Source organism: Malassezia japonica, chromosome 8, assembly GCF_029542785.1.
Source record: "Malassezia japonica chromosome 8, complete sequence".
In the NCBI taxonomy this organism is placed as follows: domain Eukaryota; kingdom Fungi; phylum Basidiomycota; class Malasseziomycetes; order Malasseziales; family Malasseziaceae; genus Malassezia; species Malassezia japonica.
Genome location: NC_083377.1, coordinates 68,868 through 82,389, shown reverse-complemented (window position 1 = coordinate 82,389; position 13,522 = coordinate 68,868). Strand labels below are relative to the sequence as shown.

General features: G+C 63.3%; 8 protein-coding genes across 8 annotated transcripts; 4 read left to right on the top strand and 4 right to left on the bottom strand.

Annotated features, from left to right (window-relative positions):
- Positions 1–152: 152 nt before the first annotated feature.
- On the top strand, positions 153–783 carry MJAP1_003836 (uncharacterized protein; the record flags this gene model as incomplete). Its single annotated transcript, XM_060267759.1, has 2 exons — positions 153–368; positions 391–783. The coding sequence occupies 2 exons, from the start codon at positions 153–155 to the stop codon at positions 781–783; spliced, it is 609 nt and encodes a 202-aa protein (XP_060123742.1).
- Positions 784–912: 129 nt separating this feature from the next.
- MJAP1_003835 (uncharacterized protein) lies at positions 913–4,004 on the top strand (the record flags this gene model as incomplete). The annotated part of the gene is made up of 7 exons (XM_060267758.1): positions 913–1,113; positions 1,136–1,241; positions 1,264–1,469; positions 1,492–2,346; positions 2,536–3,611; positions 3,634–3,864; positions 3,887–4,004. 7 exons carry the CDS (start codon positions 913–915, stop codon positions 4,002–4,004), a joined length of 2,793 nt encoding a protein of 930 aa, XP_060123741.1.
- A 267-nt stretch (positions 4,005–4,271) lies between these two features.
- Positions 4,272–5,957, top strand: CCA1 (CCA tRNA nucleotidyltransferase; the record flags this gene model as incomplete). Its single annotated transcript, XM_060267757.1, has 1 exon — positions 4,272–5,957. One exon carries the CDS (start codon positions 4,272–4,274, stop codon positions 5,955–5,957), a length of 1,686 nt encoding a protein of 561 aa, XP_060123740.1.
- MJAP1_003833 (mitogen-activated protein kinase) lies at positions 5,958–7,203 on the bottom strand (the record flags this gene model as incomplete). Its single annotated transcript, XM_060267756.1, has 2 exons — positions 5,958–7,131; positions 7,154–7,203. 2 exons carry the CDS (start codon positions 7,201–7,203, stop codon positions 5,958–5,960), a joined length of 1,224 nt encoding a protein of 407 aa, XP_060123739.1.
- A 243-nt stretch (positions 7,204–7,446) lies between these two features.
- Positions 7,447–8,725, bottom strand: HUT1 (UDP-galactose transporter; the record flags this gene model as incomplete). The annotated part of the gene is made up of 2 exons (XM_060267755.1): positions 7,447–8,612; positions 8,635–8,725. The coding sequence occupies 2 exons, from the start codon at positions 8,723–8,725 to the stop codon at positions 7,447–7,449; spliced, it is 1,257 nt and encodes a 418-aa protein (XP_060123738.1).
- Positions 8,726–8,942: 217 nt separating this feature from the next.
- Positions 8,943–10,338, bottom strand: MJAP1_003831 (uncharacterized protein; the record flags this gene model as incomplete). Its single annotated transcript, XM_060267754.1, has 2 exons — positions 8,943–10,178; positions 10,201–10,338. The coding sequence occupies 2 exons, from the start codon at positions 10,336–10,338 to the stop codon at positions 8,943–8,945; spliced, it is 1,374 nt and encodes a 457-aa protein (XP_060123737.1).
- Positions 10,339–10,456: 118 nt separating this feature from the next.
- On the top strand, positions 10,457–11,423 carry MOB2 (Maintenance of ploidy protein mob2; the record flags this gene model as incomplete). Its single annotated transcript, XM_060267753.1, has 5 exons — positions 10,457–10,479; positions 10,502–10,731; positions 10,754–10,847; positions 10,870–10,997; positions 11,020–11,423. The coding sequence occupies 5 exons, from the start codon at positions 10,457–10,459 to the stop codon at positions 11,421–11,423; spliced, it is 879 nt and encodes a 292-aa protein (XP_060123736.1).
- Positions 11,424–11,450: 27 nt separating this feature from the next.
- MJAP1_003829 (uncharacterized protein) lies at positions 11,451–13,457 on the bottom strand (the record flags this gene model as incomplete). The annotated part of the gene is made up of 1 exon (XM_060267752.1): positions 11,451–13,457. The coding sequence occupies one exon, from the start codon at positions 13,455–13,457 to the stop codon at positions 11,451–11,453; it is 2,007 nt and encodes a 668-aa protein (XP_060123735.1).
- Between the last annotated feature and the right edge of the window lie 65 nt (positions 13,458–13,522).

The following is a 13,522-nucleotide window of genomic DNA, read 5'->3' as shown; positions in this document are numbered from 1 at the left end:
GCTGCTGGGCTTTTGCGCGGTGGTGCATGCGAACACCGAGATCAATACATTCGGGCCGATACTCTGTGCACGAGCCGTGCCTGGGGCACCGGGACCCGATCCGAAGCACCTCTCGGCGAGCTGGTAGGTAGACGGGCTCACACAGGCCCTCGATGCACCCATCGGCTGTACCAAGGCGCTTCTCCATTACGCCCGAGTCGTCGGGCGCGTGGGTCGCGCTGCACCCTGACTACAACGATATTGAGACGGGCGTGAGCGACTACCAGCTCAAGACCAACTGGGCCGACTCGCTCCTGCTCCAGCTGCCGGCCTCGCTGCGGTGGGCATTGACACAGCGATACCAACTCCGCATCTCGTGGCCAGCCAACGTACGTGTGTGCGCTAACGCAGCTCCCTGCCGAGTTCCGCATCGACGTGTTTCCACCGGATATGCTGCAGGGCGGCACACAGGTGCCGGCCGACGCACGGCCGTGCGAACTGCTCCTCGCGCGCATTACCGCGCACGCAACAGGCGTGCCACTCGCGACGCGGCCCAAGTACAGGGGGCAGCCGGGTCTCTTGGGCCTTGCGGAGCATGTTTTGGGGTGGGCGGGACCGGCCGAGACAGAGCCCGCCCCTATCCCATTCGACCTCATATTCGAGCGCGTATACCTCGGAGGCATCCCATCCTCTACCCTGCCGCTCGCCGCCTACGTGCTGCTAACACTGGGGGCCTCGCTCTTTTTTTACCGAGTTTTCCAAAATTTACTGGCACGGACAGAGGAGCATGAAAAGGACGAGTAGTGTACAGCTACAAGGCATACATAGACTATTCGAGACAGGCACCATTCCTCTTGCGTCAAATCCTCCGGCTCGCTGTGCGCCGCCGCGCCACGGCGCACGTCCGCAATGTGGAGGCATCGGTTCCCTACGATGAGCACGGGCACGGCGCGCTCCTTTGCGGTCAGGGAGCTTGCGCCTGCTGTGCTCCCTGCACAGCTGGCTTTGCAAGGCTCGCCTGCGGAGCTAGGGCGCGCACTGCGGTACGTCGCGGTGTGTGGCGAGCACGCATACGTCGCGGCGAGCGACGGCCACCTGCATTGGTACACACTGCACGCAGCGAAACCCGGCAAGGTACGCCGCCTATCTGACACAGGCCGCATCGTGGCACCTGGAAAAGAGTATCGCTGTATCATCGATCGGTAAGGCAGTAGAGCGCGTGTACATCTATGCTACATTGCAGCTCGTTGGCGTATGGTGCGGTACGTATAGGCCCTAACCCAGAAAACACGCTGCGGTTCTACGCGTACCCCTCGCTCGGCGCAGTGAGCTCGGGACTGGCGCCGATCAAGGGCGTACAGGGTATCGCGGATGATGCGGACGAGAGCGCGGAGCAGAATACCGAGCTTGCTTTCGCCAGCATATGCCTCTTGAAGCGCAAGAAGCTCGTGCTGGTCATGGTCGAGCGCCACGGCTGGGGTACCGTCAAGGTACGTCGCGAAGCTCACACAGGAAATCCCTATCGAGCGCGATGCGTTCATTGCTCGCCGCTTTAACGACGTCGTGTGCCTTGCGTCGCCGTCCGAGTACAGTCTCGTGCACCTTGACTCGGGTGCGCAGACACCGCTGGGCCTGCCCATTTCGCAGAGCACCGAGGTATCGTCTGCGCGCATTCGCCCTTCGATCGTGCCGGTGGCATTTGACGAGCACGGCGAACGGACGTATACCTTTTTGATCACGAGCCACTCGGATGCAGGCACCCTCGGCGCGTTTCTCCGTGCCGACGGCGAGCCCACCGACAAGTTGCTCGAGTGGCCGTCGCATCCGCGGTCGGTTGTCGCGGAGCCGCCGTACGTGTGTGCTCTGCTACGCAACGATACAATCGAAGTGCACGACCTGCGTACAATGCGCCGCGTGCAGCAAATTCCCGTCGATGCGAGCGACGATCCACGGTTTTTGCTGCGCATCGTTGGAAGCAAAACACTGCTGACGAGCGGCGCTACGGTCGACGAGCACGTCGTTCAGGTCGACGACGACGAGGTCGGCGCCGAAAAAGCGGCGCCAATGCTTGACGAGCCCGGCGCTGTGAACCTTCCTATACCCCCTTTTGCACTTGAGCCACACTGGAAGACGGTGCGTGTGCTGCTTGGATTCAAGCGTTCCTTGTCGTGCCTTGCACTGCCTACGCCGGCCAGCACAGCCTGGAAGTGCGCCGAGGCGCAAAACTGGAGCGAGGCGGATCACGCGTTACATGATACAGAGCTCGACGAGCAGGCCAAGATCGCTGCCGTCTTTCTCGGCATTAATCATGTGTGCAATACACGCTTCTCCAACGCCATTGCATGCTTTTTGCGCGGCGGATTCGATGTACGTCTCTTGCTTGCCAAGTATCCCTCCCTCCGGCAATTCCGCACGGCGCCAGGCTCATTGTACGCCACATTAAAAGATGCATGGGATAGGCTGCCTGCTTCGATTTCTGACCTGGTCGAGGCAAATCTCGCCACAAATTACGCGCCAGATATGGATGTCGAAGCGCTTCGCCCGCTCAAAGCGCAGCTTGAACGCCGCGCCGATGCGATGCTTGTGGAACTCCTCGAGGCGAACGTACAGGGTGGTGGCGAGGGTCGTCTCGACGCACACTCGGCCCTGCTTGCCTTGGCGCTGGGCAGGGATGCGACCGTGCCGACCTCTACCGTCGATGGGCATCTCGATGCATGCCACGTCGATAAAGTCGCCGCGCTCCTCGCATCCCACCACCGCTATGGAATGCAGGCGTTGCTCTTTCACAAGCACGGCCGGATCACCGAGGCGCTCAGCGTTTGGACTGCCATGCTCGACAAGACGGTCGAGGATCCCGTGGACACGGTCGCGCTGCATGAAATTGCGCCGCATATTCAGCAGCTTACAGAGCAAGAGGACCTCGTCCAGTACGGCCTATGGCTGGCCAAGCATGATACCCAGCTCGGTCTCGACGCGCTGCGTCGGGTCGAGTACAGCGGCACGGACTCGGAAGGCGTCCTTGCGTCGCTCCGTCTGCTCGACACGCACGCAGCCGAGGCGCTCCTGGAGCACATTGTTTTTACGAGCGCCGAACAGACCGAGAACCTGCATGCGGAGCTCTGTGCGCGTCTCGTCGAGATCCTCGTCGAGGCGGTCGACAAGCACGTCTATCCCCCGGACGCGACAGTCGAAGTCTATGGCCAGTCGGCGACCGAGCCTTTCTTCGACTACCTTGCTAAGCGTGCGTCGCTTGGCGTCGTGCGCACGCGCATCAAGCTCATGGTCTTGCTGGAACACTCGTCCGTCCTGGACCGTGCACAGACGTTGGAGCACCTTACGCCGCACGCGTTCCTGGCGTTTGAGCAGGCCATTGTTCTCGGCAAGCTAGGGCGTGTATCGGATGCGCTGCGTGTGCTTGCGCTCGACGTGCACGATGCACTCTCTGCCGAGGCCGTATGCCTGCAAGACGGCCGCGTCCTCTCGCCGGCCGCGGCTCGCGCCATTTCGTCCGACGCCTCGATCGGCGAGTACGTGTCACTGATCGGCAAAGAGTCGTTGTTTGTGAGCAAACCGGCGACGAGTGCGCGCCTGTTGCGTATGCTTCTCTACCTCTATCTCGACCAAAGCAATCTGTATGTACCTCGGCTGACCCAGCGACCGCTACCAAGACGCTATTCTGCACCTCCTCATTTCGCACACGCGCTACTTTTCGCTTCTTGATATCCTCCCTCGGTTGCCAAACCATTGGAGCGTCGCGTGCCTTGAGCCCTTCCTCGTCCGCACGCTCCGCTCGCAACTGCACAGGCGCCGCCTCGCGGAAGTCGTCAAAGGCACGGCCATGGCTCATACCCTGTCAGTGAGCGAGCGCCACTGGCAGGCTGTGCGGTACGTCTCTTTTCTCACGCAGAAAACTCGGCGGAGTCCTCCAAGAAGGCGACGACGATCCCCCAATCGAGGCGCTCCCGCCTATCGAGACCCCTCCGCCGCGGCTCGCCGCGACGCCGCCGGAGAAGCCCTCCACATAGCACGTGAAGGTTGCTTGGCTTTGTATGCCTGGCTGGACGCGCGCAGGGCTGGGTGTGTGTCGACGAGGAGCGCGGTGGAAACCAGTAGTTGTACAACCCTCTGTTCGCTTTCTCCATCGCTCGATGGAAACTACACTGTCCCTGACGCCCACTGAAGGCGTCCTGTGCGCTCTGCTCGACGCCACATGCAGGTGGATCACCGAAGCGAATCCAGGGGTAGAAGTGGATGGTACGGTGCAGACATTTGAGGCGCTGCAAAAAAAGGGGATGCCGCAGGACGGCCTGGGATGTGAGGCACGGATTGCCGGCGGCTGGGTTCGTGACAAGCTGCTGCACAAGCAGTCGCACGACCTCGACGTGTCGCTGTCGACGCTTACGGGCTACAACTTTGCGCTCTTTTTGCGCGCCTACATGGAGTCGGACACGTTCCGTGCATCGCCGCTATTCTCTGAGCTCGCGGCGCTGGCCGAGCGGAACACGGCGACAATGAGCCAGATTGGCAAGATCGCCGCGAACCCCGAGCAGAGCAAGAACCTCGAGACGGCGACGGCCCGGCTGCTTGGTCTTGATCTCGACTTTGTGAATCTGCGCAAGGAAGAGTACCATGGCGAAAGCCGTATCCCCGTCATGTCGTTCGGCACGCCGCTGGAGGATGCGCTGCGCCGCGACATTACCGTGAATACCCTATTTTACAATGTGCATACGCGCCGCGTGGAAGACTGGACAGAAAAAGGCCTGGCGGACATGAAGGAGGGCATTGTACGCACACCTATGGACCCTGTGGTGACGTTTACAGACGATCCCCTGCGGATTCTTCGCTGTGTGCGCTTTGCGAGCCGCTTTGGCTATTCGATCCACGCTGACATTGTTGCTTGCTTGCGTGGTAGCTCATCAGAGGACCCGCAGCGTGCGCAGTCTGTCGCTGAGGAGCTGCGCGAGAGCCTCATGCGCAAGGTGAGCCGCGAGCGCTTCGGCATCGAGGTCGACAAGATGCTCTCCGGCCCCGACCCGCTTCGTGCGCTGCAGCTCTTGTCGGAGCTGCAGCTGTACACGGCCGTGTTCCTGCCTCCCCCTCAAGAAGACGTGACGTATATCGATGAGGAAGGGCAGACGGTCAGCCGCTCGATCTTTGACGAGAGAGCGGCGCTGGCTACTGCCTCGCTTCTCCAAGATATTCTGTGCCACGGCGGGCGCTACGCAGTGTCCGAACGCTTGCCCGAGAGCCTTGCGGATGCCGTGTGGAACGACAAAGACGCGCTGCGTTTGCTGTGGTTTACTGTCGCGCTCCTCCCTCTGTACGGCATCCAGTCGCCCGAGAAGAAAAAGATGGTGTGGCCCGGTGCGCGCGTCATCCAGTCGGGGCTCAAGCTTGGCTCGAAGAATACCAAGGACCCAGTCGAGTGCATTTACCACGCGGCCGAGCTGCTCACGCGCCCTGACCTCGAGCGTTTCCCGGGTGAGGACGAGGAGCTTTTTACGCGCAAGTCGTCCATTGGCCTCTTGCTGCGAAATGCAAACATCATCAATCCGCGTCTGGGCGTGACGCTGCCGACGACGCTCCTCTACTCGTTCCTCTCCGACCTAATTCCCTACTGGAGCGACAATGGCCACGGCCTCGAGCTCGACGAGGGGGCAGCACAGGCCATTGCGCGCGAGTATGCTGCCTTTTGGGAGCTGGTCAAGACGGAGCATCTTGACGAAGCGGCCCTCGAGCGCCCGATCCTCGACGGCAACCAGATTGCCGAGACGCTCGAGTGCGACCGCTCGCTGATCCACCGAATCCAACCCTACGTTGTTGCCTACCAGCTCGACCATGCAGAGCCCTCTGATCCCGCAGAGCGTGCTGCTGCATGTGCCGCCTATCTCAAGGACGAGTGGACCGCCGGCCACATTGTCCCGGTGTCTGAGCGGCGTGCGCCCGGCGCCGAGAAGAAGAAACGCCTAAAGCAGTAATTACGGCATGGGCACTTGCGCCGTGCCACCAGACAGGTAGGCCTGAGCATCGTTCCATAAGTCCTCGCGGTAGACCTGACTAGTCTCAGCGAGTGCCTCAAAGTCAAAGTAAAATGCCGCAGGGTCGAGCCGGGGCGCGCTCGGCTCGTCATAGGGGTCGTGGTATGGCCGGACAAAGGGGTGCTCAAGGCACTCTTCGACCGTCATGCGCTCCGCTGGGTTGATCGTGACGGTGCGCTGCAAAAAGTCGATGGCCTCCCACGGCACCTTGGGCAGGATCACCGACCAGGGCTTGGGCGTGCGGGCAGGAAGCGACTGGACATAGTTCATCGCGCGCTTGCCGCACAGAGGGCGCAGCGTCTCGAGTGATGGCGTGCCAAGCACGTCTAGAATCAGCGCGAGCTGGTGGTGGTAGTCACGGCCCGGAAAGAGGGGCAGGCCCGTGAGCATTTCAAAGACGGTGCACCCCACGGACCAGATGTCGACGGCCTTGGTGTACGTGCGGCTCGAGAGCATAATCTCGGGCGCACGGTACCAGCGCGTGGCGACGTACTCAGTGAGGAGATGCTCATTGGCCTGCGGCGATCCAGTGCCGATGCTACGCGCGAGGCCAAAGTCGCAAATCTTCAAGTCGCAATTCGCATTGACCAACAGGTTGCTGGGCTTGATGTCGCGATGGAGTACGCCCGCGGCGTGGATCGGCTTGAGGCCGCGCAGGATCTGGTACGTAAAGTACTGTGCGTGGTCGTAGCTGAGCGGCTGCATCCGCAGGACGCGGTACAGATCCGTGTCCATGTTCTCCTGGACGAGATAGACGTCCTGGTAGCTCTCTCTCTTGCCCGGAATGACGACGTCGAGGAGCCCAACGATGTTTTCGCATGTCGTCGTCGCGATAAAGAAGCGCAACAGGCGGAGCTCACGCAGAGTGCGCACCGCAAGCAGGTGGTGCTCAAACGGTGATACACGCTTGATTGCGACGCGGCGCCCCGTGTTGCGCTGCAGCGCAGCAAAGACGACGCCGTACCCCCCCTCGCCGAGGATGCCGTCGACATAGTAGTCCGCGCCGAGGTCCTCGCGCGCCTTGCGGATCGCCAGTAGTCGTCGCTCCTCCTTGCGTGTCTCGGTGACCTGCGCAAGGCGGCGGACGTACGAGACAGTCGGCCCCGACTTGGCGCTGAGTAAGTCGCAGTGCGTACCGATGCTCCTTGCCGTGTTCGTCCCAGGATTCGCCGCGCGGGCAGAGCATGAGGAAGGTGGCGGTCGCCCCTCCTTCGCCCCCCTCTCTTTATACCACTCGCATCCTTGGATACAAAGTCCGCCCTATGGAAAGGAGCGCCTGCAGGTGCCTGCAGATTGGGTTTCGGCACCTCCACCGAAACAATGGGTCTGCGCACGGGCCCTTGTGTTTGTGCGGTGGCGGTGAAAGGCGGCGCTGTGCCACAAACGGATCCGCAGCGTGCACGTTTTGTGTCACATACAATTATTGTTACTACTGGCGCTTGGCGGCCTTTGCGGCAGCCGACTGGCGCTGCTTTTCGCGCAGCTCCAAAAAGAGGCCCGCAAAGACGACTGCGACACCGACCCACTGCAGGCTGCGCAGATGGTGCTGGTACACCAGGATCGAGAGGAGCATCGTAAAGAGCTTGCGTGTGACCGTGATAGAGACGAGCGTCAGGCTGCCGAAGCGCTCAAGCGTCTCAAAGATGGCAATCTGGCCGGCAGCGCCCGCAAGCGCGTAGAGTGCCACGTCGCGCGCCGCGTCAGGGTGACGCAGCAAGAACTGCACGCCCGACACGAGCTGCGGCGTGAAAGAGAGAGCCACCGGACCGCTGAGTCCTTCCGCAAGGAACTGCGCGATCCAGTGGGGATGCACGAGCGATGCGAGCGCGAGGCGGATGTGCGACGTGACAAACGCGCCGAGGCCTTCCGGCAGCAGCAGCGTGAACGTCATGTACGACGCCGAAATCGCATTCATGACGAGCATCATCTGCGTGCCAGTCACGAGTTCGGTGCCATAGGTCGCAAACACGTCGTCCTGCGTGCTGTTGGTCGTGCCGTCGAGCAGCAGGTGGATCGCCAGGAGCGCCATGCCAATGTGGCCGCCGCCGGTCGGGCCCTTTTTCTTCGAGGGCTTGCCGAGCGCCATGAACATGTAGACGCCGATCGTGACAAGCATCACGACGACGTACTTGTACGGTGCAAACTTGCGGCGGTACAGCAGCACATTCATCAGCAGCACAGGCACAAGCTTGCTCGACTTGGCCAGCGTAATCGCAGGGAACGACAGGTAGCGCAGCGACACGATGCTCAGCCACGAGCCGGTGGACTGCAGTGCGGAAATGAAAAAGTAGCGCTGCGCAAGCGGCGAGACGTACTTGGCGAGCCCGCGCGGCTCGGCCTCGGTCGCAGGCACCTTGCCGCGTGCGATCAGCGCTCGGTGACACCCCTTGGGCGTCAGCACCGAAAGGCCCAGGCGCGAGGCTAGGCACCCGTTCGTGCCGGTCGACGGAGACGCACGCAAAAGCAAATATGCCGACGCTGCGGCGCACGAAAAGAGCGCCTGGACCGCGTTGAGCAGCACGCCGTACTCGAAGCGCTCGCCTTCCGCGAACGGATCCAGGGGGTCCTCGCCCGTGGTATACACGGTGCTGGTGACTGCGTTAGACTTGTGACATACTCTTTTCCTGCAATAGACCCCACACGAGGAACATGGTATAGATCATCAGCGCGCATAGCGCGAGCTGGAGCAGCCCGCTCTGCTTCGCCATGGTGGACAACGTGTCGCGTGCGATTTGTCAGCGCGTGGAGGAAGGCGGCGGAGCGCCGCGGTGCCTGTGCGTGCTTGCAGGTGAGCCGTGCGGCATGGCGTTGCGTTGCGGTGGCGCGGGCGGCCTTGGTGGCGGCTACAAGTGTGCGACACGGCCATGCGCCCCAACAGCGCATCACTTACGTCTTGTTGACCGTACATAGTCATAGGGCTACGATCTATACCAAGCTCGAGCGCCAGCTGCGCTCAAACACGCGAATGTTGCCGTTGCTCTCGACGAGCTTGCCGAGGAACAGCTCGTCGTTCGGCGTCGCCCAAAGCATGCGTTCGCGGCGCATCAGGTCCAGCAGCGACGCTGCTTCGGGACGCGACAGGCGCTCGCCGACATCGAGCAGCGCAAGGTTCGCCTTGCGCGCGTTTTCGAGGTGCTGGGGGTGCGTCGGCGTGTACGCGTGCGGCTCAGCGACGCGCGTCGGCGAAGTCGGCGACGAGAGCGTGTCGATCACGCGCTCCCACGCGACCGGCGCGCCCTCGCCGCGGCTCGCCTCGCGCAAAGCCACCAGCAGCTCCGGCGATGGGGGGTACTCCGAGTGCCCCATGCTGAGTGCCGCGAGCAGCGCGCCCCTCCTCACGCCCTCGGCCTGCGGCGCAAAGAGCAGCGAGAGGAATGCACGCGGGACGGCCATTTCGTACGCCTGGAGCGCCGCAAAGTCGGCGTCGCGGTAGCGCGTCGCGCCAAAGAGCGCCTGGACGTCGTCCACAGCGACCAGCACCGGGACGTCGGTCTGCTGTGCGAGGCTCGCCCAGACGAGCTCGAGGGCGAGCTGCCGGGCCACCGGGCTCTGGTGCTCGGCGAGGACCTTTTTGAGGAGCTCGCTGAGCGGCGTGCCCTGAGCAAAGAGCTCGGCGCCGTCAACGACGAGCGGCGCGTGCGACTTGACGCGCTTGAGCACGCCGCCGTTCACCTGCGCCATCGCCTTGAGCAGGTCGGTCGCAATGTCCGGCTGCAGGTAAGTCTGCAGCGCGGGACTGTAGGTGTAGGCCGTCGACGAGTTGATCCAGTCGATCGCGCGGGGCACATACACCACCGCCCATCCCGACGCGATCGCGTGCGCGACCGCCTGCAAGAGGTAGGTCGACTTGCCGCAGCCCGGCTCGCCGACGAGGAGCTGGCGACCGGCCGGCTTGCCGCTCGCCGCGCCCTTTTCCATGCCCTCGACTAGCTCGACGCTCGCCGCACGCACGACAGAGCGCGGGCGCGGCTGAAGCGCATGCCGCCGCTGCAGCTCGCGCGGCAGGCCGAATGCGTCCATCGCCTTGAGCGCTGCCGGCGCCCAGGCGACGGGCGTGCCGATCGCTGCCGGCGCGATCGCCGACGCGTCGAGCTCAGGCAGCTCCGCCATATCCGGTGTCTTCTGGTAGTGTCCCGAGGCCTTGGCCAGCGAGCTTGCGGTCTGGGTGAGAGAAAACACGTACATCCACGCCGCCCTTGCGGCGGCCGCCGGTGCTGCGCTGCTGTGCGCCGGCGCCCTTGCGCACTGCGACCTTTTTCTTCGGTGCAGCTGCCTTGGCCGAGTATTGCGTCGCGGACGTCGACAGCGGCGCCGCGAGCATCGGTGCGCGCGGCACCGCACGTACGGCCCTCACGAGGCTCGCTCCGCGCATTGGAAGACGAAGGAGCGTTTTCTTCGGCCGTGCTGACTAAGCGCACCGCCGCGGGGCTCCTCCGACGATGAGCTTTTTGAACTCGCTTGGGTAGGTACTTGCGCTGATGTAGTCGTACGATGGGCCGCAATACGCGCCCCAAAGGCCAGAGGCCGGCGGGGTACGATGTGGTTGACCCGCGTGCCGCGCTCGCGGAGTCGATGAACGACACACATCTCGCGGCACAAAAGCCGCTGTACCTGTGCCAGCCGTTCGTGCGCAGCGCATTGATCAAGGGATCGTTCCGGACGATTGTCGCGCTGCCCAAGTACGTGCACCCGTACGAGTGGATCGCGATGAACTGTGCGTGGCCGCGCTGATGCAGTGTTTGATTTCTTCCACGACCTGAACCAGTTCTGCGGTGTCACGACCGAGTTCTGCACGGTGCAGACGTGCCCGACGATGAGCGCGGGCGTGGGGTACGTGTGAGTGCTGACCCAGCCTCCATTATACGTGGGTCGATGTGAACCGCAAGCCGATCCACCTCCCGGCGCCACAGTACATCGACTTTGTCATGACCTGGATCGGGCACTTGCTCAGCGACGAGGCCGTGTTTCCGACCAAGTCGGGTACGTGCGACGACTAACACAGGCCGTGAGTTTCCCGCCTCGTTCCCTACGACCGCGCGCCAGGTATACAAGCAAATGCTCCGCATCTTTGCCCACATCTACAACGCGCACTTCCCCCTCCTCTTGCACCTCAGCTGCGAGGGGCACGTCAACAGCCTCTTTGCCCACTTTCTCGCGTTCGGCAAGGAGTTTGACCTGTTCGACTTCCGCGAATTTAAGGGGAACGGCGACCCGACGCTCGGCGCGCCGGCGTGCATGGGCGGCATCGGCGGGCCCGACTTTCCGGCCGTCGAGACACCCGACGTACGCGATATTCACGCGGCGCTCGCGGGGCCCAACGGCGAGCGCGTGCCGTACCCCGGCGTCTGCGACTTGATCGAGCGCTGGGTCGAGCGGGGCGTGCTGCCCAAGGAGGTGTTGCAATAGCCCATGTACATGAATACACTAGGATTCCTATGCCAACTTACTTTTCTTGTGCGCCGACGGCGTCGAGGACCGCGACTTGCCCCGGGCGACACGCGCACCGTGCCACTCCAGGTCGCCTTGCTTGTCCCAGGTCTGTTCGGGCTCCTCCAGAGCGGCCGGGCCAGTATCCGCCTTGCGGCTGCGCTTGCGCCGCGTGTCGCTCTCCTCGCCCTCGTCGTAGTTCGACCGAGGGGAGTAGGGCAGCTTGTCATCCATGCCGCCGTCCTGGCCCACACCGCTCGTCGCACGGCCGTATTCGCTCTTCTTCCAAAAGATGGGCTTCTGGCTGCGCACAACGTTGCGCATGGGCTTCACAAACGCGCCGAGGTTCTGCGCGCGCTCCACGTCGGGGTCGTTCTCTTTGTCGTAGTGGTACCAGCACTCGAGGGGGTTGCCGCTCGTGTCTTTGCCGGGGCGCTGGATCACGCCAAACATCGGCTCACGCTGCAGCTCCTCCTCCAGGCGCTCATGCCACGCACGGCGCGCAACAAGCTGCCAGCGCGCATCGGTCTCCCACCCGCCAATTACCTGGCCGTGCTCGGGGAGAGAGCTGGTATCGCCGGCATGGGGGAGACGCCGCTTGGACGGCGAAAAGGCAAGCGCACGCGCGCCGGCCTCGCCACGCATCATGCCGGGGTTCGAGGAGAGGACAGAGCGCACGGCCTCGCTCGTCGAGATCGTCGCCGTGCGGTGGAAGACAATAGCACCGGCAAGCAGGCCAGCAAGGTCATACGTGGGGGCCAGACGGTCGACAAGCATCCGCGCATGGTCCGTCGGGGGTGTCTCGGCGCGCTTGGGCTCGGGCGTATCGAGGTCCGCAGGCACAGGGACGTTGATGGGCTTTCCGGCGAGCTTTTCGGCGGGCCTTTCGACAAGCCTTTCAACGGGCTTCTCGACAGGCTTCTCGACGAGCTCCTCAACAGGCTTCTCGACAGGCTTGGTCGCCTTCTCAGCCGCCTTCTCAACGACCTTGGCCTTTTCGGCAGGCTTCTCAACAGCCTTGCTCGCCTTCTCAGCTGCCTTGGCCTCCAGCTCAGCCTTCTTCTCAACCGGCTTCGAGACCTTGTCGCGTTTGTCGGCGCGCTTCGGCTCGCGCGCAAGCACATTCTGCACCTCGCCAAGCGGCCTGGCAGCTGGCACAGGCTTCGGCTCGGCGCGCACCACTGGACGCTGCACAGGGCGCGTGGGGCTGTCCGGCTCGCTGTCATCGACCGACATGGCACGCTCCATCCTTGCAGGCGAGCTGGGCGGAATGCCCGTCGGCATCGCGTATTCCTTCGTCGGTGACACCGCCGACGGCGCAGGGAGCGCCGGCTTCGGCGCCGCACGAGCCACGCTCTCCACCACAAAGCGCAGACGCACGCCGAAGAAGTCGAGGAGCGTGCGGCCCGGCTCGAGACGCAGCACATGGCCCGCGCGGTACCGCTTGCCATTGACTACCAGACCATTCTGGCCGACAATGCGCAAGACAAACGTGCCGGCCATGCCATGCGGGGCCGTCTCGACCGCACTCGTAAACGGCACCCAACGCACAAGCGCGTGCACACGACTGACATGCTTCGCAGTGCCCGGCAAACACACATTCACGGCCGGCTGCGAGCCCATAAATGCAGGGCTTGCAGCGACCGCTGCCGCGCGGTCCAGGACCTTGGCACGGCCAATGACCAGCGTATGCGTATAGTTGGCTTGGAGCGCGTCGATTCCGCGCGCGTTTGCGCGGATGCCGACTGCAGGGTCATTTTCGACCACAATCTCACGGCGTACAACAGGGGCGGCGCGCTTCGTCGGCGACACGCCGCGGGGCACCGCGTGCTCGAGCGCCTCGGCAAAAAGGGAGAATGGGTGGTCGCGCGTCGGCGACGACGGCGGAGGCGTCGCCATCGCGGGGCGCGACATGTAGCTCGCATGCTTTGCATACAGACCACTCGGAGACGACGGCACGTCGTGGTCCGACGACGGGACAGGCGTCGGAGGCTGCACCCGGGATCCCAGCATCACGGAGGGTAAGAGTCCAACCCGCGTCACGCGTCGCAACACGCCGCGCCTTACGCGCGCCTTAC